Source organism: Mustelus asterias, chromosome 4 (assembly GCF_964213995.1).
Source record: "Mustelus asterias chromosome 4, sMusAst1.hap1.1, whole genome shotgun sequence".
NCBI lineage: Eukaryota > Metazoa > Chordata > Chondrichthyes > Carcharhiniformes > Triakidae > Mustelus > Mustelus asterias.
The window spans coordinates 15,560,104-15,582,730 of record NC_135804.1 but is presented as its reverse complement, the minus strand read 5'-3'; the positions used below and the strand labels follow the sequence as shown (position 1 = coordinate 15,582,730).

Here is a 22,627-nt window from a genome sequence, read left to right as displayed (position 1 = left end):
TTTACTTTGGCTGTTTGACTGGGAAGGACAGTTCATGGTGTTAGATCAGGACACGAATATCGCTGAAAGATAGTGTGACTGTCAGCATTCACCATCTTACTGACAGTTAACTCTCGAGAATAAAGTGGAAATCTGCTGATGTCTCTCTGATCTGATAAGAACTTCCACTCTTCATCTGTTAAAGGCCCATAACTCCCATTCCTTGGGGGGGAGGGCGGGAATACCCTCTCCACCCCCAGAGGTGCCCACAAAATGATTGTACCACGATTACCCAGGAAGCTTTCCGATTGAAATCACTGTCTTCGGATGGTTCCCAATCTCTTAAAACCATTTCCAACTCCTGGGTAACTACCACCCAGGGGAGTCCCCCAATATCCTCTCCCCACCACAACTACCCCATCTCTGTGTCTTGACTATCCTCCCAACCCCCATGGGAGTCTCCAGCTACCTCCCCAACTCCTAACAACCAGCCCCCACATTTCCCTCCACCTGCTAGCTACCTACCTGAGCCACCATGGGGCTCGCTGATTAGCCCCAATTTTCTTTTTAATCAGTAAGGGAATCAAGGGTTTGGGGGATAAGACAAGAAAGTGGAGCTGAGGATTATATCAGATCAGTCATGATCTTATTGAATGGCAGATCAGATATCTTAGAATAGAATCATAGAATCCCTACAGTGCAGAAGGAGGCCATTTGGCCCATTGAGTTTGCACCAACCACAATCCCACCCAGGCCCTACTCCCGTAACCCCACCTATTTACCCTGCTAATCCCCTGACCCTAGGGTCAATTTAGCATAGCCAGTCCACCTAACCCGCACATCTTTGGAGTGTGGGAGGAAACCCATGCAGACACAGGGAGAATGTGCAAACTCCACACAGACCTTGACCCGAGGCTGGAATTGAACCCAGGTCCCTGGCTCTGTGAAGCAGCAGTGCTAACCAGTGTGCCACCGTGCCGCCCCAACTTTAAGGGCTGAATGGCCTACTTCTGCTCCGATGGTCATACACTCTTCATAATTACTGCTAAACACTGGTGCTGAGAAACTAAAATAATTATGGAATGTCAAATTTCTCTTTATAATGTTTAAAACAATCATCCTACATTTTAAAAACAATATTTCATTGGATGTGGGCATTGCTGGCAAAAGGCCAGCATTTGTTGCCCCTCCCTGATTGTCCTGTTTGTTCTGCTATTTCAGAAGGCAGTGACGTCAACTCCATTGTTGTGGGTCTGGGGTCACATGTCAGCCAGACCGGATAAGGATGGCAGATTTCCTTTCCTTAAGGACATTAGTGAACCAGATGGGTCTTTAGACAATTGATCATGGAGTGGACTCAATGGCCTACTTCTAAGTCATATGATCTTATAGTCTTCATAATTAAAGTAAAGTTTATTTATTAGTCACAAATATGGCTTACATTAACATTGCAATGGAGTTACTGTGAAATTCCCCTAGTTACTGCTAAACACCCCCTCCCTGAGAAGCTAAAATATTTATGGATTCCAGCTTTCAATTCCAGAATGATTAATTAAATTCCAGAATGATTGATTAAATTTAAATTCCATCATCTGCTCTAGTAGGATTTGATTGAACCCATATCCCCAGAGCATTAACCTGGGTCTGTGGATTACACAATCAGGTGACATTACCACTACCCCACCATCTCCCCACATTTGCCAAAGTTTGTTTTCGAAGACCAACTTTGTGTGGAATAAGACTGGGGCTGAAACGTGGGTGATTGATAAGTTTGTGATATCTGCGTCATGGAGAAAGCCCAGAGGCGGCAGAGGGATTGCTGAATTGTGTGCGTGTGGATTTGTGTGTACAGGCAGGCAGCAATGTGAAGCGATTCGCAGTTGCGGCTTCTCTTGCCTTGTATGAAGTGCGGAAGCTGCTGCTTCTGCCTGCAGTCTCTGCGCTGCGCCATAGCGGCAGCGGAGACACGTGTCAGCGGGGAATCTGCAATTGCTACATTGCCCGCATTCCATTCCTTCTTGGCTACTTTGTACATTTCGGGTAACTTCACTGGGAAACAACCTCCAGCGGGTACCATCCCAGTTTAAAGGCACCTCATTATTCTCATTGGCAGATGCCCTTTATAAAAACATGGAGCCTGCAATCAAGTTAAAGCCTGGTATGGTCTTTATTTATGTTCCAGCAAAGTTTTAAGCTTATGCAGTTTGTCATCGTATTTTACAGCTTTTCTTTCCTGTTTGAAATGTGATATGCTTTTTGCAACCCCCGCAATTTTCCCCCGATCTCTGCAAATCCTGGCCCCTTGCTCATCCCCTCGGCAGGAATTTAATGCCCTCCCCCCACCGTGGCAGGTTTGGTGACAGGGTAGGCGATTGCCACTCCGCCTTCTTCCTGCTTCCATCCTGATTGGCGCTTGGCAGGAAAGCCTGTGGAGGGCCACCCACTCTGCTGCCAATGAGGCCTTAACGTGGGCAATTGATAAAGGCAAATTACTGGGGATGCTGGAATCTGAAACCAAAAGAGAAAATGCTGGAAAATCTCAGCAGGTCTGGCAGCATCTGTAAGGAGAGAAAAGAGCTGACGTTTCGGGACTCAAAACAGCATCACTTTGTTAATTGATGCCCAGTTAATGGCCCCATCCTGTCCTCAAAGCTATTAACCCAGCGTTAGGTCGGACATGGATGGTGGTGCATGGGGTTCACCCTGCAAGGAGCAATACAAGTAAATCTGAGTGGGTAAAAGTGAAATACTGTGGATGCATTTTGATTTGATTTATTATTGTCACATGTATTAACATACAATGAAAAGTATTGTTTCTTGCTCACTATACAGACAAAACATACCATTCATAGAGAAGGAAACGAGAGAGTGCAGAGAATGTAGTGTTACAGTCATAGCTAGGGTGTAGAGAAAGATCAACTTAATGGAAGGGAATCTGAAACAAAAACAGAAAATGCTGAAAAATCTCAGCAGGTCAGACAGCATCTGTGGAGATAGAACAGACCTAACATTTTGAGTCTGGATGACCCTTCTAAATCTGGGTGGGGTTGTTTTTGTGGACTCCCTCATTCAAAATCACTCAGTGCCGAAGGGACCTGTCAATGCAAAGGTTTGGGGAGGCAGGAGGAGTGACACTGAGAGTCACCCCTTGTGCCATTGCTGCTGAACCTCAAATCCACCATCATTCACAGGTGTCCTGGACTCAGTGACCACACTGGGCCTCAGGTGGGTGTCAAACTGGAAGCAGCCACTGTCTGCCCTGATATCATGGCTGTTCATCAGAACTGGCAAACTCGGATTACCTGGCAGCTCTCGGCAGGTGGGACTTCTGGGGTACTTGATTCCAGCTAAGGCCCCCCCCCCCACTGGGCTGTTAAGTGCCCAAAGGACATGACATGGGGTGCCCACCGGCTCTCCAGCGAGCTAGTGAGGCTCCAATCACCTCATTAAATCCAGCCGCTGGTTTTTATCGCTCCACCATTGGTGGCTGTGCCTTCAACAGTTTTGGTTTCAAGAATTGGAGTCCCCTTCCTAAAGCACTCCATCTCTTGCTTCCATAGAAGTATAGAATGCTGACAGTGCAGAAAGAGGCCATCTGGCCAACAAGTCTGCATCGACTCTCCAAACGAGTATCCCACCCATGCCCTCTCCTCCACCCTTTCCCCATAACCCCGTGCATTTACCATGGCTAATTCACCTAACCTACACATCTTTGGACACTAAGAAGCAATTTAGCGTGGCCAATCCACCTAAACTGCACATTTTTAGAGTATGGGAGGAAACTGGAACACCCAGAGGAAACCCACACAGACACGGACAGAACATGCAAACTCCACACAGACAGTGAGCCAAGGCCGGAATCAAGTTTAATTTATCCACTTCTTAAAAGTGTAAAATGTTGTCTTGCATCCTAAGAAGCAATCTGGGATAATTTTACAACATTTGCAAGTGCTATATAAATGCAAGTTCTTGATCATTGCATTTGAATTGTGACATTTGTAGTTAGGAACAGTGTTGGGGTTAGTTTTAGGAACAGTGTTGGGGTTAGTTTTAGCTTTAGACCGAATTGGGGAAAATGACTGCAAATTGCACTTGACCTTTTGCTGATTGAGTTACAGTTCAGGTTTCCACTGAAGTGTATTTGCATAATCACATGACCAGCGAAATAACACAGCAATATAAAATGTAACTGAATCTTTTCACATTTAAAAAGACTCATTCGTTTAATAGTAGTGACATGGTGTAGTGTTATTCATACAGCTGAAAATGGATCATCGCAAAATGTGTTATTTTTAATTAGGATGCGGAGGACGGTGGCACTGCTGCCTCACAGCGCCAGGGACCCAGGTTCAATTCCGGCCTCGGGTCTGTGTGGAATTTGCACGTTACTCCCCGTGTCTGCGTGGGGTTTCCTCCCACACTCCAAAGATGTGCAGGTTAGGTGGATTGGCCATGCTAAATTGACCATTAGTGTCAGGGAATTAGCAGGATAAATATGTGCGATTGCGGGAATAGGGTCTGGATGGGATTGGGTCGGTGCAGACTCGATGGGCTGAATGGCCTCCCTCTGTGCTGTAGGGATTCTGTGATGCTGTGACCTCTTGTGAGTATGATTTTGACCACTTAAAACAACTAAAAGAAAATAAACAATGTGGAAACATTTACTAGTTTCATTAATACACACTAATCAATTTATTTGAGATGCAATATTATTTTTAATATTTAAAAACTTCTAAAACATACCTTGTGTCTGTATAAACTCAATTTGGCCACAAGATTTTCAGATGGAGTGTGATATGGTGAAATGTGAGGTTGGTTATTTTAAAAGTAACAGTAGAAAAGCGGAGTATTGCACCTTGTAAATGTTGTTCAGAGAGACTTGGGTGTACTCATGCAAGAAACATGTAAGTTGGCATGCAGATGCAAGCAATGAGGAAGGAAAATAGCATATTACATACAAACATAAGAATTAGAAACAGGAGTAGGCCACTTGGCCCCTTGAGCCTGCCCCACCATTCAATAAGATCATGGCTGATCTGATTGCAATCTCAACCCCACGTTCCTGCCTATCTTCGATACCCTTTCACCCTCGTGTTAATCAAGAATCTATGTAGCTCTGCCTTAAAAATATTCAAAGATTCTGCTTCTGCTGCCTTTTGAGGAAGAGAGTTCCAGAGACTCAGAACCCCCTGAGAGACAAAAGTTCTCCTCATCTCTGTCTTAAATGAGCAACCCCTTACTTTTAGACAGTGACCCCCAGTCACGGCAGCACAGTGGTTAGCACTGCTGCTTCACGGCCTCAGGGACCCGGGTTCAACTCCCTGCTTGGGTCACTGTCTGTGCAGAGTCTGGACGTTCTCCCCATGTCTATGTGGGTTTCCTCCGCATGCTCCGGTTTCCCTCCCACAGTCTGAAAGATATGCTGGTTGGGTGCATAGGCCATGCTAAATTCTCCCTCAGTGTACCCGAACAGGTGCTGGAATGTGGCGACCAGGGCATGTTCACAGTGACTTCATTGCAGTGTAAATGTAAGCCTACTTGTGACACTAATAAATAAACTTCAAACTTTAGTTCTATGCCTTGGCCTTTATTGCAAGGGGATTGGAGTACTGAAGTCTTGCTAGAATTGTATGGTGCTTTAGTGAGAGTACATCTGGAGAACTGTACTCAGTTCTGATCTTCATATTAAAGAAAGGATATACTCGACTTGGGGTCAGTCCCCCCAAATGTTCATGAGATTGGTTCCTGGGAAGTGACGGCTGTTGTATGATGAGAGGTTGAGTAAATTGGGCCTTCACTCTCTGTAGTTCAGATGAGTGAGAGGTGATTTCATTGAATCGTGGAAAACCTTGAACGGGCTTGACAGGGTAGACACTGAGAAGTTGTTTCCCCTCGCTGGAGAATCTAGAACATCGGGGGACACAGCCTCAAGGAAAGCGGTGGATCATTAAGGACTGAGAAGACGACAAATTCCTTCACTCGGAGGGTTTTAAAATTTTGCAGTTGTCCACCCAACTGCAGGGTTGTGAATGTTTTATCATTTGAGTGTATTTAAGGCTGAGATAGACAGACTTTTGTTCTCGCATGGCATCAGAGGATATGGGGAGTGGTCAGGGAAGTGGAGCTAAGGTGGAAGATCGCCCAGGATTGTATTGAATGGTGGAGCAGGTTCACAAGGCTGTATGGTCTACTCCTGTTCAAATTTCTTATATTCTTAGGCACTGGCATATTTGGAGACAACTTGCTCTCCTCATTACTTCAATCTGGAGGCTTATCCAGTTTTGTGGGTGGTGATGCTTCAGGCAAAATGGTTTTTAAAACAGGGATAAAGATCATGGAGGCTCAGTTTATGCTTGATGGAACTGAGGTTTAGCATTCCATGTGACGTTTTGCACTCTTTTGGCCAATTTCATCCAGATTGCATTAATAAAACTAATGCAAACTAGTAGAAAATCAACGCTGCTTTTATATAAAGTCCAGCACTGTAGGTTATATCTTTGGAGGGTTTTAAAATTTTGCAATTGTCCATCCTAAAGGGAATACTAATACTAAAGGGAAAATGCAGAAAAAGAGGTTAACTAGAATTGTACCATGAGGGATATGGGACTTCAGTTATGTACGGAGAAGCTTGGATCATTCATAGTGCAGAGAAGATTAAGGATAAATTTCGAGTCATAAATAGAGTCGTAGAGGTTTACAGCATGGAAACAGGCCCTTCTGTCCAGCTTGTCCATGCTACCCTTTTTTTAAACCCCTGAGCTAGTCCCAATTGCCCGCATTTAGAACATAGAACATAGAACAGTACAGCACAGAACAGGCCCTTCGGCCCACGATGTTGTGCCGAGCTTTATCTGAAACCAAGATCAAGCTATCCCACTCCCTATCATCCTGGTGTGCTCCATGTGCCTATCCAATAACCGCTTAAATGTTCCTAAAGTGTCTGACTCCACTATCACTGCAGGCAGTCCATTCCACACCCCAACCACTCTCTGCGTAAATAACCTACCTCTGATATCGTTTCTATATCTCCCACCACGAACCCTATAGTTATGCCCCCTTGTAATAGCTCCATCCACCCGAGGAAATAGTCTTTGAACGTTCACTCTATCTATCCCCTTCAGCATTTTATAAACCTCTATTAAGTCTCCCCTCAGCCTCCTCCACTCTAGAGAGAACAGCCCTAGCTCCCTCAACCTTTCCTCATAAGACCTACCCTCCAAACCAGGCAGCATCCTGGTAAATCTTCTCTGCACTCTTTCCAGCGCTTCCACATCCTTCTTATAGTGAGGTGACCAGAACTGCACACAATATTCCAAATGTGGTCTCACCAAGGTCCTGTACAGTTGCAGCATAACCCCATGGCTCTTAAACTCCAACCCCCTGTTAATAAAAGCTAACACACTATAGGCCTTCTTCACAGCTCTATCCACTTGAGTGGCAACCTTTAGAGATCTGTGGATATGGACCCCAAGATCTCTCTGTTCCTCCACAGTCTTCAGAACCCTACCTTTGACCCTATAATCCACATTTAAATTAGTCCTACCAAAATGAATCACCTCACATTTCTCAGGGTTAAACTCCATTTGCCATTTTTCAGCCCAGCTTTGCATCCTATCTATGTCTCTTTGCAGCCTACAACAGCCCTCCACCTCCTACTACTCCACCAATCTTGGTGTCATCAGCAAATTTACTGATCCACCCTTCAGCCCCCTCCTCTAAGTCATTTGGCCCATATCCTTCTATACCCAACTTACCCATGTAACTGTCTAAATTCTTTTTAAAAGACAAAATTGTACCCGCCTCTACTACTACATCTGGCAGCTTGTTCCAGAGTAAGAAGTCTCACAACACCAGGTTAAAGTCCAACAGGTTTATTTGGTAGCACAAGCTTTTGGAGTGTTGCTCCTTCTTCAGGTGAGTGAGGAGTTGTGTTCGCAAGCAGGGCATATATAGACACAAACTCAATTTACAAGATAATGGTTGGAATGCGAATCTTTACAGGTAATCAAGTCTTAAAGGTACAGACAATGTGAGTGGAGAAAGGGTTAAGCGCAGATTAAAAAGGTGTGTATTGTCTCCAGTCAGGACAGTTAGTGAGATTTTGCAAGCCCAGGCAACAGTGTTACAGCCCAGGGTTACAGATAGTGTGATATGAACCCAAGATCCTGGTTGAGGCCGTCCTCGTGTGTGGAACTTGGCTACCAGTTTCTGCTCAGTGATTCTGCGTTGTCGTGTCGTGACGTGAAGGCCGCCTTGGAGAACACTTACTGGAAGTCAGAGGCTGAATGCCCGTGACTGCTGAAGTGTTCCCCTTGAAGCGTCTTGTTCCAGACACTTGCCACCCTCTGTGTGAAAAAATTGCCCCTTTGGACACTTTTGTATCTCTCCTCTCTCACCTTAAACCTATGCCCACTAGTTTTTAAATTCCCCTATCTTTGGGAAAAGATATTGACTATTTAGCTGACCTATGCCCCTCATTATTTTATAGACCTCAATAAGATCACCCCTAAGCCTTCTACGCTCCAGAGCAAAAAGTCCCAGTCTATCCAGCCTCTCCTTATAATTCAAATCATCAAGTCCCAGTAGCATCCTTGTAAATCTTTTCTGCACTCTCTCTAGTTTAATAATATCCTTTCTATAATAGGATGACCAGAACTGTACACAGAAAGAAGTGTTCAAAATTATGAGGCATTTGATAGGTTAAACAAGGAGAAACAGTATTCACTGGAAGAGAACTCAGATGTAAGGTAACTGGCAAAAGAACCAAGGAGAAATGGGAAGATTTTATATTTCAGTGACTTGGGCCGTAAATCTCCCGTCTTGCATGCTCCGCCACTGCTGCCAGCGAGAACGGAGAATTTAGCACTCAGCCAAATCTCCATTCACAGCAGCGGGACTGGAGAATCCCAGCCATGGGCGCGGTTGGAGAAACCCAACCATGATGTGATATGCAATGCACTACCTGAAAGGACGGTGGAAGCATATTCAAACATGACTTGCAAAAGAGAATTGGATAAATAACTGAAAAGGAAAAAAATGCAAAGATATTGTTGTAAAGAACAAGAGATTGGGACGAGTTAGGTAGCTCTTTAAAAGTGTTGATAAAGGTGAAATGGGCTGAATGGCCTCCTTCTATACTGTATGATTCATTGACTGTTTGACAAATGTGACCAGAAAACTGTCTTGGACTATGACCTTCTTTATAGTTTTTCCACAACATCTGGGCAACATTTTTGAAACGTTATAATATCACTCAAGCTTAAGTCTGAAAAGCATTGTCCACAGCTGCCAATAATGCTGGTGCTAATTCAGAACACCTTGTAAATTCTTTTGATATAGAGTTCAAAACAAACAATATTCCCGGTTGCATCTGTACTCTACCTGTGTAAAGAACAGGGAGAGTACAGATGCTGGTCAGATGCTAGAGTACATAATCTGGTCACCCTATTATAGAAAGGATATTATTAAACTAGAAAGAGTGCAGAAACGATTTACTCGGATGCTACCAGGACTTGAGGGTTTGAGTTAAAAGAAGAGGCTGGATAGACTGGTACTTTCTTCCCAGGAAGATAGGAGGCTGAGGGGTGATCTTATAGAGATCTAGAAAATAATGAAGGGCACAGATAAGGTAGGTAGTCAACATTTTTTCCCAAAGGTAGAGGAGTCTAAAACGAGTGGGCATAGGTTTAAGGTGAGAGGGGAGAGATACAAAAGAGTCCAGAGGGGCAATTTTTTCACACACGGGGTGGTGAGTGTCTGGAACGAGCTGCCAGAGTCAATTGTAGAGGCGAGTACAATCTTGTCTTTTGAAAAGCATTTATACAGTTAAATGCATAAGATGGATTTAGAGGGACATGGGCCAAATGTAGGCAATTGGGAATAGCTTAGTGGTAAAAACTGGGCAGCATGGACAAGTTGGGGCGACGGGCCTGTTTCCAGGCTGTTAACCTCTGAGTCTATGGGCCTGATTTTACCATTTTGAGTCTAAGTGCCGAATCTGGGCGTCAAATAGATCTGAGCCTGGAATCCACTTTGCAGCGCGCCATACGCTTTTTGCCGGCTCCAGTCCGATTCGCGCTGTTGGTGGGGCTTAGCGCTGCCGGACCGATCAGAGCTCTGAACTGCGCATGCGCAGTTCGAAAAAAATCCGAAGCAGCGCGCCCGGGCGCGAAAGAAAAAACAGCAGAGAGGGGGGGAGGATGGACTTGGGAGAATCGTGCAAATCCTGCAAATAATGTTGCATCTTCTTTGTGCTGCCTAATTATCTATAGGAAAGGTAATTAAACTACAGTGTCCTAGTGAGTAATTAGTGACCTGTATAATACATTTGTGATCTGTAACTGGATTGTCGATGCTCAAATGTTCAGAGTCCTGTGGTGAACTTGGAAGAATTGTCCCCGTGGTGGAACTTGGTTGGAAATAAGATTCAAGGAGATTACTAAATCTTGTTTTCATCTGAACATTGTACAGAATTAGAGGAATCCCCTTTGGAAGATAATGTCAAAATTATAATCGCAGGAACTAAAAACCTGACAGTCAAAAATTTGGGAAAATATTTCAAAATATGGATGGGGGGATATATATTTTGAAATAGTTTCCCAAATCGGACTGGAGCCGGCAAAAAGCGTATGGGCACGCTGCAAAGAGGATTCCGGGCACGGACCTGCATTACGCCCGGATCCGGCCCTTAGACTCCAAATGGTAAAATAGGGCCCTTTATTGCGATTTTGCGCCCGAAAACAGGCGCGAATTTATGGTAAAATTGGGCCCTATGTGGGAGATGAGTAATTTATACAAATTAAGCTCACCAATCATTGCTTTTATACCTTATTCATGGTTTATCCAGATGTTTTCTTGAATAAGCCACTGGTGCCTAAATAGGTTTGTACCTTCTTCCTAAGGGTTACAATGACGATAGAAGTGTGCAATTTATAGATATAATTTGACTGAGTTTAAATCGTGCTTTAGTGTTCCTTCTCTACATCTTTGACAAGAGTGGATCTTGTGTGGTATTGCTCATGGATTTACAGTATATGGATCATGGACTCAATTTTCCTCTTCCTCACAAAGCTGCAGCACCAAAATAATTGGTAGATCTTAAAATTACAGCAAACACGTACCAACCGACTCAAGATCAGCTTCTTCCCTGCTGCTGTCAGACTTTTGAATGGACCTACCTCGCATTAAGTTGATCTTTCTCTACAGCCTAGCTATGACGGTAACACTACATTCTGCACTCTCTTGTTTCCTTCTCTATGAACAGTATGCTTTGTCTGTAAAGCGCGCAAGAAACAATACTTTTCACTGTATGTTAATACATGTGACAATAATAAATCGAATCAAAACTCGTGTTTCTTACCAAAAGTCAATTTTTAAACGGCAAATGGTTTATCCTTGTTGTAAAGTTTCTGCTGCCAAAGTACTTGTTTCTGCCAAAGGAGTTGGCAGCAGCAACTGCCAGGTGTCACTTTGTAACCAGTAAGAAGTGTGTGCTGATGTGCAAAAGTGGACTATTCCCTGCGCATTGAAGGAATGTGTCCCCTCCACCCTCCCCAGACCCCTTCCAATCTCCTCTCGAAAACCTTGAACAGATGGTGAATTCAGCTGGTGGAGAATATCAACCTGAGAAGGTGTATTAGTGCGGAAACCTCTTATACTATATAAATCACTTTGCAAGCTGTCTGCTTTAGAGGCAGCCAAACTCTATGAAGGGAGATGGAAATTCTTAAAACCCGAGCCTTAAGAAATTTTGCTGAGGTGCACATAATTGGAAACCCATGCCAGTAACAATGAAAAGCTAATTTCAGAGTAGAACCATGCGCAGAGTTGAGAATGCTGCACGTTTGGGGATCTTTTGATCATTTGAAGAGTACAAAATGCTTTACTTATCAATGAATGCTGTTTCAGAAACCATTTTTGTTTAAACTTTTAAGATTGTCATACTTTTATGAGACATCTGAAGCACATAGTCAGATGTGTACTCCATCTCATTTTCCTGTCTTATTTCCATGCTATACAGTGGCTTCTGTATTTTAAAATATTTATGTAAAAGCAATAAATTACAGAATGTTAATGATCACTCAAAGCATTGGTTAAACAGAACTTTTTTTTTATTGTAGGGATTATGGTTGCATTCATATTATTTATTAAAAACTACTTTGACCAATCGGTACAATAAATCTTAGCCTGAACAGATTTGAGGGAGGTGGAGGGGAGCAAAATAAAGCAGTTAATTGCTGAATTAGATTGATTCAAAAGATTTAAACATTAAAAAAACGTCTTCATGAGAAGTGGGTGAAACAGAAGATTATGACACTCAAACTTAGAAACAAACACAGCCAGTGATATATCTGAGGAAAAGGTGGAGAAGATAGTCAAGAAGGCATACGGCATGCTTGCCTTCACTAGACGGGGCATTGAGTTTAAAAATTGGCAAGTCATGTTGCAGCTTTATAGAATCTTAGTTAGGCCGCACTTGGAATATAGTATTCAATTCTGGTCGCCACACTATCAAAAGGATGTGGAGTCTTTGAAGAGGGTACAGAAAAGATTTACCAGGATGTTGCCTGGCATGGAGGGCATTAGCTATGAGGAGAGGTTGGAGAAACTTGGTTTGTTCTCACTGGAACGACGGAGGTTGAGGGGCGACCTGATAGAAGTCTACAAGATTATGAGGGGCATGGACAAAGTGGATAGTCAGAAGCTTTTTCCCAGGGTGAAAAAGTCAATTACTAGGGAGCACAGGTTTAAGGTGTGAGGGGCAAGGTTTAAAGGAGATGTACGAGGCAAGTTTTTTACAGAGGGTGGTGGGTGCCGGGGGAGGTCATGGAAGCAGATACGATTGTGACTTCTAAGGGGTGTCTTGACATACATGAATAGGATGGGAATAGAGGAATATGGTCCCCGGAAGGGGTAGGGGGCTTTAGTTTAGTCGGGCAGCATGGTCGGCGCAGGCTTGGAGGGCCAAAAGGCCTGTTCTTGTGCTGTAATTTTCTTTATTCTTTGAATATGGACACAAGGATACAGTATTTGAACATGATGAAACCAAATTATAATGGGTTATTTTATCCCTGACCTGAACAAGCACTGATCATCACGGTGGCACAATGGTTAGCACTGCTGCCTCACAGCGCCAGGGACCCAGGTTTGATTCCGGCCTCGTGTAACTGTGTGAAGTTTGCACATTATCCCCGTGTCTGCGTGGGTTTCCTTTCACAGTACAAAGATGTGTGGGTTAGGTTGATTGGCCAGGCTAAATTAACCCTGTGTCAGGGGAACTATGATGGTTATGGGAATAGGGCCTGGGTGGGATTGTGGTCGGTACAGACTCGGTGGGCCAAATGGCCTCCTTCAGTGCTGTAGGGATTTTATGAAACAAAATATTCTGCTTTCAAATGGGAATTTTTTGCATGCTTTCTGAGTTAAATGTGTTGAATAATGATACCTGGTTAATCTGACATTACTTGTCGTGTTCTTTATTTCTCATCAATGCAAGTAATGATGAGATGTTACGCTTTATGCTTCTGATATTTCAGAATAGTGCAGCTTGTTCAAAAAGAACACAGGATATGCATTCAATCAAGGGGTTGATACGGTGTGTGAGAAATGCCTAGAAATATAAATTGCAGTGGTGTGTGAGCATCTGGAGTTGACTTGCACCCAGTTGTGGGACCTGTGAACCTGTCTAAAATATATGTTTTTTTAATTCATTTGTGGGACATGGTCATCATTGGCTGGCCAGCATTTATTGTCCACTCCTATTTGCCCTTGAGAACATGGTGGTGCAGTACAACTGAGTGGCTTGCTAGGCCATTTCAGAGGGCAGCTGAGAGTCAACCACATTGCTGTGGCTCTGGAGTCACAAGTAAGCCAGACTGGCAGATTTCCTTCCCTTAAGGGCGGCACGGTAGCACAGTGGTTAGCACTGCTGCTTCACAGCTCCAGGGACCTGGGTTCGGTTCCCGGCTTGGGTCACTGTCTGTGTGGCGTTTTCACATTCTCCTCGTGTCTGCGTGGGTTTCCTCCGGGTGCTCCGGTTTCCTCCCACAGTCCAAAGATGTGCGGGTTAGGTTGATTGGCCATGCTAAAAATTGCCCCTTAGAGTCCTGGGATGCGTAGATTCGAGGGATTGGCAGGTAAAATATGTAGGGATATGGGGGTAGGGCCTGGGTGAGATTGTGGTTGGTGCAGACTCGATGGGCCAAATGGCCTCTTTCTGTACTGTAGGGTTTCTATGATTTCTTAAGGACATTAGTGAACCAGATGGGTTTTTCCTACAATCGACAATGGCTTCATGATCCTTAACTCTCAATATTTATATCGAATTCAAATTCCACTATCTGCCATGGCGGGATTCGAACTTGGGTCTCCAGAACCTGAGCTGAGTCTATCGGTAATACCACTAGGCCATCGCCTCCCCATGTAATGGAAAACGAAAATAGGATTGAACACAGAAAAATGCATTGGATAAAATGATAGAGGGGGAAAAGCGCAATGGTCACAAAAATGTAAAAATAAATAGTTGTCATATCTACAGAGTAGAAAACTAAACATAATAACATAGATGCAAGTAAGAACAGAGTTTTAGTTCAGATTTGAATTGAAATTGTGCAGGTCAAAATTGTGACAGGCGGAAATTGTTTAAAAAGCCACCTTAATCAGCACCTAATTGTTTTTTGTCATCGAATGAAGAATGACTGTTTGAAAAATAAGTACAAATAATCAAGATCCAATCTACAAGTGTAGAGCAGATAATGGAGCAATTATATAAATTGTAACAGTTACCTCCAGCCTGTATTTCCATTCTGCCTCCTCTCTGGGTGAAAGCACTTCTTCATGTAGTGTTGTGGACTGTAAAGTTTATTTATTTATTAGTCACAAGTAGGTTTACATTAACATTGCAGTGAAGTTACTGTGAAAATTTCCTAGTCGCCACACTCCGGCAGCTGTTCGGATACACTGAGGGAGAATTTACATGGCCAATGCACCTAACCAGCACGTCTTTTGGACTTTGGGCGGGAAACCGGAGCACCCAGAGGAAACCCATGCAGACACGGGGAGAACATGCAGACAGTGATCCAAGCCGGGAATCGAACCCAGGTCCCTGGTGCTATGCGGCAGTGGTGCTAACCACTGTGCCACCGTGCTGCCCCGGGACTGTTGCGTCCCCAACAGAAATAAAGATCAGGCAGTTATAATTTTGGAATGATATTTCAGACCTGAGATTCTTTTTAAAAATTTTTTCCAGGTGTTTCTAAATGGGACATTCGTCAGAAAGTTTGGGATTATATGGAAGAAAACGATTTGGCAAACTTCCCAAGGCCGGTTCATCGCAGAATTCCCAATTTCAAGGTAAAACCACTGTGAAACCTTGCCAGCCTTAGACCTAAAACTACCCTTATGTTTGCCTCTTAAATGTCAAGTTCTCATGTCAGCTTCATTCTAGGCAAATCATTAGCAAACCTCATTTGTTGTATTCACTACAGACTGAACCCACATCTGTCAGTTGTCGCTCCCTGAGGCAAAAAGCAATTGATTTAATTGACGGCCGTAAGATTTTGACAAGTTCACAAAATTTATCCTGTTAGTAGGCACATTCAGTGGAGTTCTTGGATTGGTACAAGGACGTCTGCTGTTAACACAACCTATTGCACATTAAAGAACTGTTGGCATAAATAGTTTTTCATTAACAATCTTTACTTTTATATTTTAAGTGAGGATTCTATATTTACCATTCAGACAATCTGCGCCTTGGTTCACTATAAGTTGTACTTGAAGCTGATTTCTTTTTCACACTATCCTCCCCATTCTACTGCTCTCTAAAATGATCACTGACAAAAATAGTCACAATATTTTTTGATGACATTTTAATATCAGACTTTCTGAATATCAGACACATTATGGATTTAACTTGAAAAGGAGTAGGCATTGGATTGGTTGTCTGTACTTAAAAAGCACCAGGACCAGTACTAAAGAAAGAGAAAGTGAAAATTGTGGAGACGCTGGCAATAATTTTACAATCCTTCTTGGATTCAGGGGTGGTCCCAGAGGGTTTGATAATTGTTAATGTTACACGCCTCTTCAAAAAAGGATGTAATGATAAGCCCAACAACTACAGGTCAGTCAGTTGAACTTCGGAGGTTGGGAAACTTCTAGAAACGATGGGCTGAATTTAATGCCCTCCCTCATGTTGGGTTTTGGGCAGGGGTATTCAGGAATGGCCACTTCCTACCTCCACCCCGATTAAGTTCATGCTGGGAAGGCCTCACCAATCAGCCCCTTAAGTTGGCCAAAATAACCTAGTTCTGCCAGTGCTGGCATTAACCCAGAATGGGTGAGTAGGTGAGGATGCTCGATGAGTGGGAGTACGTTAAGCACACCTATACAGGGTTAATTATGGGCTTCTAGGCGGGAGTCCCTCATTCAAAGGTACCCAGTGCCTGACCATGGGACTTGACATCAGGATGTGGGGCCACACTCCTGCCTTTACTGACAGACACTATCCTCCCCGCCTCCCCCCCCCCCCCCCCCCCCCTCCCCGACTTCCAAATTCCATTTGACCCTCTGCTCTCCCACCCACCATCACTCACCTGTAGCCCAGGATTCAGCAGCAATACTAGGCCTCAGGTGGATGTCTTACCGCAGCAGTCACTGCCTCTCAGGTGGCACTGTCATTCAATAGAGCTGATGATGTGGAGATGCCGGTGTTGGACTGGGGTAAACACAGTAAGCAGTGTCATAACACCAGGTTAAAGTCCAACAGGTTTATTTGGTAGCAAAAGCCACTAGCTTCGACAATCACCAGGCAAGAGTGTTCTCTTTCTATTGGGGAACACTTCAGCGGTCACGGGCATTCGACCTCTGATCTTCAGGTAAGTGTACTCCAAGGCGGCCTTCGCGACACATGACAGCGCAGAATCGCTGAACAGAGACTGATAGCCAAGTTCCGCACACATGAGGACGCCCTCAACCGGGATCTTGGGTTCATGTCACACTATTTGTAACCCCCACGACTTGCCTGGGCTTGCAAAATCTCACTAACTGTCCTGGCTGGAGACAATACACATCTCTTTAACCTGTGCTTAACCCTCTCTCCACTCACATTGTCTGTACCTTTAAGACTTGATTACCTACAAAGACTCACATTCCAACCATTATTTTGTAAATTGAGTTTGTGTCTTTGTGTGCCCTGTTTGTGATCTGAAATCCCACTCACCTGATGAAGAAGCAGCGCTTTGAAAGCTAGTGGCTTTTGCTACCAAATAAACCTGTTGGACTTTAACCTGGTGTTGTGAGACTTCTTACTGTATTCGATAGAGCTGTCAGACTCTGACTAGCTACCACCTCCAGATCCAAAATCCCGAGGAAGGACCTTCACTCTTCAACTTTCTGGCCCTCGGGCGATATCCCTGTCACCTCTATTAAACAACAGCTAATAATCCCTGACAAAATTAATACTCAATTGGGCAAATGCTGGTTAATTAAAACAAACATGGGTTTGTTAAGGGCAAGTAATGGTGAACTAACTTGCTTGAGTTTTTTGATGAGGGATAGAGATGGTTGATGAGCGCAATGCTTTTGATGTGGTGTACATGGACTTTCAAAAGGCATTTGATAAAGTGCCACACAACAGACTTGTGAACAAAGTTAGTGCTCATGGAATAAATTGGACAGTAGCAACATAGATACGGGTACGTTATTGTTAGTGTGCCAGGAAACAAAGTGGAGAGCTGAGTTTTTCAGACTGGCGAAAGGTTTCCTGGGTTCCCCAGGAATCAGTGTTCAGACTCCTCCTCTTCCTGACATATATTAACCTAGACCTTGGTTACAGGTTACAAGTCCAAAATTTGTGGTTGATTGAAAACTTGGAAGTGTTGTGAACCTCAAGGAAGATAGTGTAGAATTTCAAAAGGACATGGACAGTTTGGTGGAATGGGTAGGTGAACTATGAAGTAATTAATTTAGATTGGAAGGATGCAGAGAGACAACATAACATAAAGGATACAATTCTAAAGGTGGGCGAGTGTGATGGGGTGGGGGGATGGGTGGGCTGCAGGAACAGAGGGACCTAGTGTTTATGTGCATAAATAATTGAAGGTAGCAGGACAGTTTAAGAAGCAGGTTAATAAAGCATCTGGCATCCTGGGCTTTATCAATAGGAGCATGGAGTACACAGCAAGGAAGTTAGTTTAAACCTAAAACCTTCAAACACTGCTCGACCTCAACGTGCGTATGGTCACATACTTAGACAGCGCACTTTAGAAAGGATGTGAAGGTATTGGAGCAGATGAAGGAAAGATTCATAAGAATGTTCCCAGGTATGAGCAACTTTAGTTATATAGCTGTAATCATTCTATGATTCCATGTACTGGATACAAAACCTGCAATATTTAGTCCATCATTAATCTTTGCATTTATTTTCAAGATGCGGTAATATTAGTTATAAGATTGGAGTGGGTTCTAAGTAAAATTCTGGAAATTAAAAGCTGGCATCGATAAACACAAAAGTAATTGATGAAGTTATTGGACTATCAGAATAGTCTAGCTGATTGACTAATGTATTTTAGGGAAGGAAAGCTGCTGTCATTGTCCGGTCTGGCCTATCTGTCACTTCAGTCACATAGTGATGAGCTTGACTCTTAACTGCCCGCTGAAATGACCGAGCAAGCCACTTGGTTGTGTCGAGATGCTACAAAGAATGACAAGACGTCAGCGGTTCAAGAAGGCACACCAGCTCTGCCTTCTTGGACTGGGCAAGCATCCACGTGGTGAGAATTAATTAAAAAATCAATTTGTCTGTGTTGTAGCTGTCAGAGACGGGGGGGGGGAAAAAAGCCCTTTCCGCGATGGAGCATGAGAATAAAATGCTGACGCTTCCTCCTCGCTTGAAGTTTGGAGCCAGCGCTATCATTATGTATTTCATTAACAAACACCATTCTGTCTTATATGGAAAGGTTGAAAGGAGATTGGTTGTTCGACCATGTTGTTAAACAAATTCATAGCACAGCCTGTGAATATTAATTGCCACACCACCACTGAGTTTTTTAAAAGAAATTAAGCTTTAGTTTGTCTATTCCTGAAATTCAAAAGATCTAAAATCAAAATTTCTATTTTCTCAGTCTCCTCCTTTAGTGCTTTCCATTAGTGTAGGTGAGACATGAGGACTAGTGCAGTAAGCACCATTACAGACTCAGTGATGCACAGACAAGGGAAGCGTGATTGTGAATCTACTCAGACACAATTGCCATGCCAATTACAGTGAAACGTTTGTTTTGCATTATTTCCCCAAGACAGAATTTACACAAATGAATTTAAATTGCAGCTCAATTGACAATAATAAACTCTTTGGTCAATGTGCAAAAACAATTAATTGAACACTACTATTTTTTCCCCCTTCCAATCATATTAAGGGTGGCACAGTGGTTAGCACTACTGCCTCACAACACCAGGGACCCAGGTTCGATTCCAGCCTTGGGTGACTGTGTGGAATTTGCACATTCTCCTCGTGTCTGCGGGGGTTTCTTCCAAATTTCCTCCCACAGTCCAAAGATATGCCGGTTAGGTGGATTGACCATGCTAAATTGCCCCTTAGCGTCCAAAGGTGAGGTGGATTAGCCATGGTCAATGCGTGAGGTTATGGGGATGGTGGGTGAGGGTGTGGGCCTTGGTAAGATGCTCTTTCGGAGAGGCAGTGCAGACTTGATGGGCCAGATGGCCTCCTTCTGCACTGTAGGGATTCGGTTCTATTCTATGGTTCTATTAGGAGTGTGCTTTAGGGAATTTACAGATAAGGAAGATCAGTAGAAAATAGGTCATGAATATAATTGATTCATCAGGGTATAGATAACCTCACAACTTTTAAGAAGCATTTAGATGAGCACTTGAAACATCACAGCATCCAAGATACAGGCCAAATGCTGGAAAATGGGATTAAAATAGATGGGTGCTTGATGGGCAGCACAGACATGATGGGCTGAAGGGCCCCTTTCTGTGCTCTTTTTATGACCCTATAATCACAATAAACACTTACTTTGTTCAGTTACATAACGAATGGAGACATTTAAAGAATTAGAATTGAGTGACTGCAATCTTTCAAGACAGAATTTCTGTTAGACCATGAGGTATTCGCAAAACATATACTCTTAACATTTTGCCATAAGTATCCAAGAAAAACATAGCTCCTTGCATCACTCTTTTCGTAATAAGGATGGAGATTATCATTAAAGGTTGTTGTTTTTATTTAAACACCCTTTTTTTTTCGTACCATTCTGTGGTAAAAAATAAAATAAAAAGTTAAGCCACCGCAACCTAACCAACCACAGTCAGGCATAGGGGTAAGCATTTAAATATATCCCTCGCAGCTGCTTACAGAATCTGGGTGGGTGCTGAAAGGCTTACTGATCCTTCTGGCCTTTGCAGTCTGTTGTATGCCCATACAGAGTCAGCTTCCACACAAGCTGGCAGCCTCTGATTCCAACCATGCTGTTTTCTTTGTTTTCATTTAATCAATTTTGTACTTGCGAGGGTGTCACTGCTGACGGCGAGAACTTTTGGCTCCCGCTTCGAGCATTTAGCATTGGGTCGTTGGTGTTGTGCAAAAAGAACAAGCGAGTGAGGGAGACGCTTGCATAACCTATCTGAGCAATGTGGTCACTAAGTAACTCGGTCGAATGTTTACTTTTTTTTACATAAGAGCATTGTGCGTTCCAGCACAGAGCTGCGAACAATTTGTGGGAAGATTTAGGAAGATCGGTTTTATTATTTTTGTTGTGAATATGTTTGTCCTGGTGATTTTAGGGTAGGATAATGAAACCCTTATGATCTCAGTTACTGAGTATCAGTGTCAGCATCAAAGACAGCATCAAGGCCCAGAAAACTGCTTCTCTTTTGCCCTAATTATGTGTGTGCTTCAAGGCTAACACTTGAACTGCTTCAGTGTGATAAAATCGTAGAATCCTTATAGTGCAGGAGGAGGCTAATCGAGCCTGCACCAGCAGCAATCCCACCCAGGCCCTATCCCCGTAACCCCACCTATTTACCCTGCTAGTCCCCCTGACACTAATGGGCAATTTTAGCATGGCCTAATCTGCACATCTTTTGGACTGTGGGAGGAAACCGGAGCACCCGGAGGAAACCCACGCAGACACGGGGAGAATGTGCAGACTCCACACAGACAGTGACCCAAAGCCGGAATTGAACCCGTGTCCTTGGGCGCTGTGAGACAGCAGTGCTAACCACTGGCCCACCATGCTGCCCAAATGATTAAGCCATTTCACAGACCAGCTGTGCAGTAGTCCTTTTGTCGAGAATGACTGCTTAGTGCTGAATTAAGAGCATGTTTCTTATGCTGCAAACCTATAGAGACTGTGTCGACATGCGGGATCCTTAACAGTCAACAAATAGACATATTTAGCCTATCCATCTGTGCTGGATTTAAAGTCTTAGACATGAAGATTTGAGTTCAAACTGCTCATCAACCCAGTCTTTGCTTTGTTTTGTACAAAGAATTACATTTCAGCAACGTTCTGTTTTCTGGATGAACCTCTGTGCATTTTTCACGAATGCGCAAAATGCTTTTTCAACTAATTCTATTCCAAAAGCATTGTTGACTGCGAGCAGGAAAAGTTAAGTGTGTGGGTGCTCCAGTTTTATTACTCTGTTCTCAATGTTCAAAATACCGCAGTGAAATATAACCCCTTGTGTAATCTAGATTTTTTAGGATGTGCTGGGAAAGGAGATTTATGCGGGTAAAAAGGTTAATGCAGTGTGAGGGAGGGCGCAGAGTTTAAAATGTGGGGGAAATAAAGATATCATAAAGCATGTATGTTTCCGGTGGCTGTTTTTCATTGTAATTCGTCACATCTTCTGGAAACAGGGGGCTGCCCAGGCTGCAGAATACTTGCCAAATCTGCAAGAGTTCAAAAACGCAAGGATTATCAAAGTAAATCCCGACAAGCCGCAGGAAAATGTCCGTTTCCTCACGCTGGAAGTAAGTCTTTGCTTCTTCTTGTGATTGCAGGGTGCATATGGGGCCTGTAATAAAATCACACACCTAGATAGTTTCACCAAGACGAGAGAGGTTAAGGTGGATCCCGACAAACCACTAGAAGGAGTCCGTTTAGCCACGCTCCAGGTAATAATTCATTTAAGCACTTAAACACGACAATTTTAAATTGAATGGCGGCGTGGTGGCACAGTGGTTAGCACAGCTGCCTCACAGCATCAGGGACCCGGGGTTCAGTTCCAGCCTTGGGTGACTGTGTGGAATTTGCACAATTTCTGCGTGTCTGCGTGGGTTTCCTCTGGTCGCCTCCCACACTCCAAAGTTTATTTATTAGTGTCACAAGCAGGCTTACATTAACACTGCGATGAAGTTACTGTGAAAATCCCCCAGTCGCTACACTCTGGCACCTGTTCGGGTACACTGAGGGAGAATATAGCATGGCCAATGCACCTAACCAGCACGCATTTCAGACTGTGGGAGGAAAGCGGAGCACCCGGACGAAACCCACGCAGACAGTGGGAGAACGTACAGACTCCGCACAGTCAGCGACCCAAGTTGGGAATCGAACCTGGGTCCCTGGCGCTGTGAGGCAGCAGTGCTAGCCACTCTGCACGGATTAGGTGGATTGGCCATTCTAAATTGCCG

The 22,627-nt window shown here is 43.7% G+C and overlaps 1 protein-coding gene across 3 annotated transcripts in view; it reads left to right on the top strand.

The window, feature by feature from the left end:
* Positions 1–1,807: 1,807 nt before the first annotated feature.
* The window catches only part of mthfsd (methenyltetrahydrofolate synthetase domain containing), a 54,841-nt gene continuing 34,021 nt past the window's right edge, over positions 1,808–22,627 (top strand). The window contains exons 1-3 of one of the 3 annotated variants that reach the window (XM_078210222.1): positions 1,879–2,137; positions 15,227–15,330; positions 21,854–21,967. In XM_078210222.1, coding sequence (XP_078066348.1) covers positions 2,110–2,137; positions 15,227–15,330; positions 21,854–21,967 — 246 coding nt within the window. In that variant the 5' untranslated portion in view covers positions 1,879–2,109. Of the gene's footprint in view, positions 2,138–15,226; positions 15,331–21,853; positions 21,968–21,997; positions 22,112–22,627 lie in introns of all 3 variants that reach the window. The other 2 variants (XM_078210224.1, XM_078210223.1) reach the window with 2 other exon arrangements.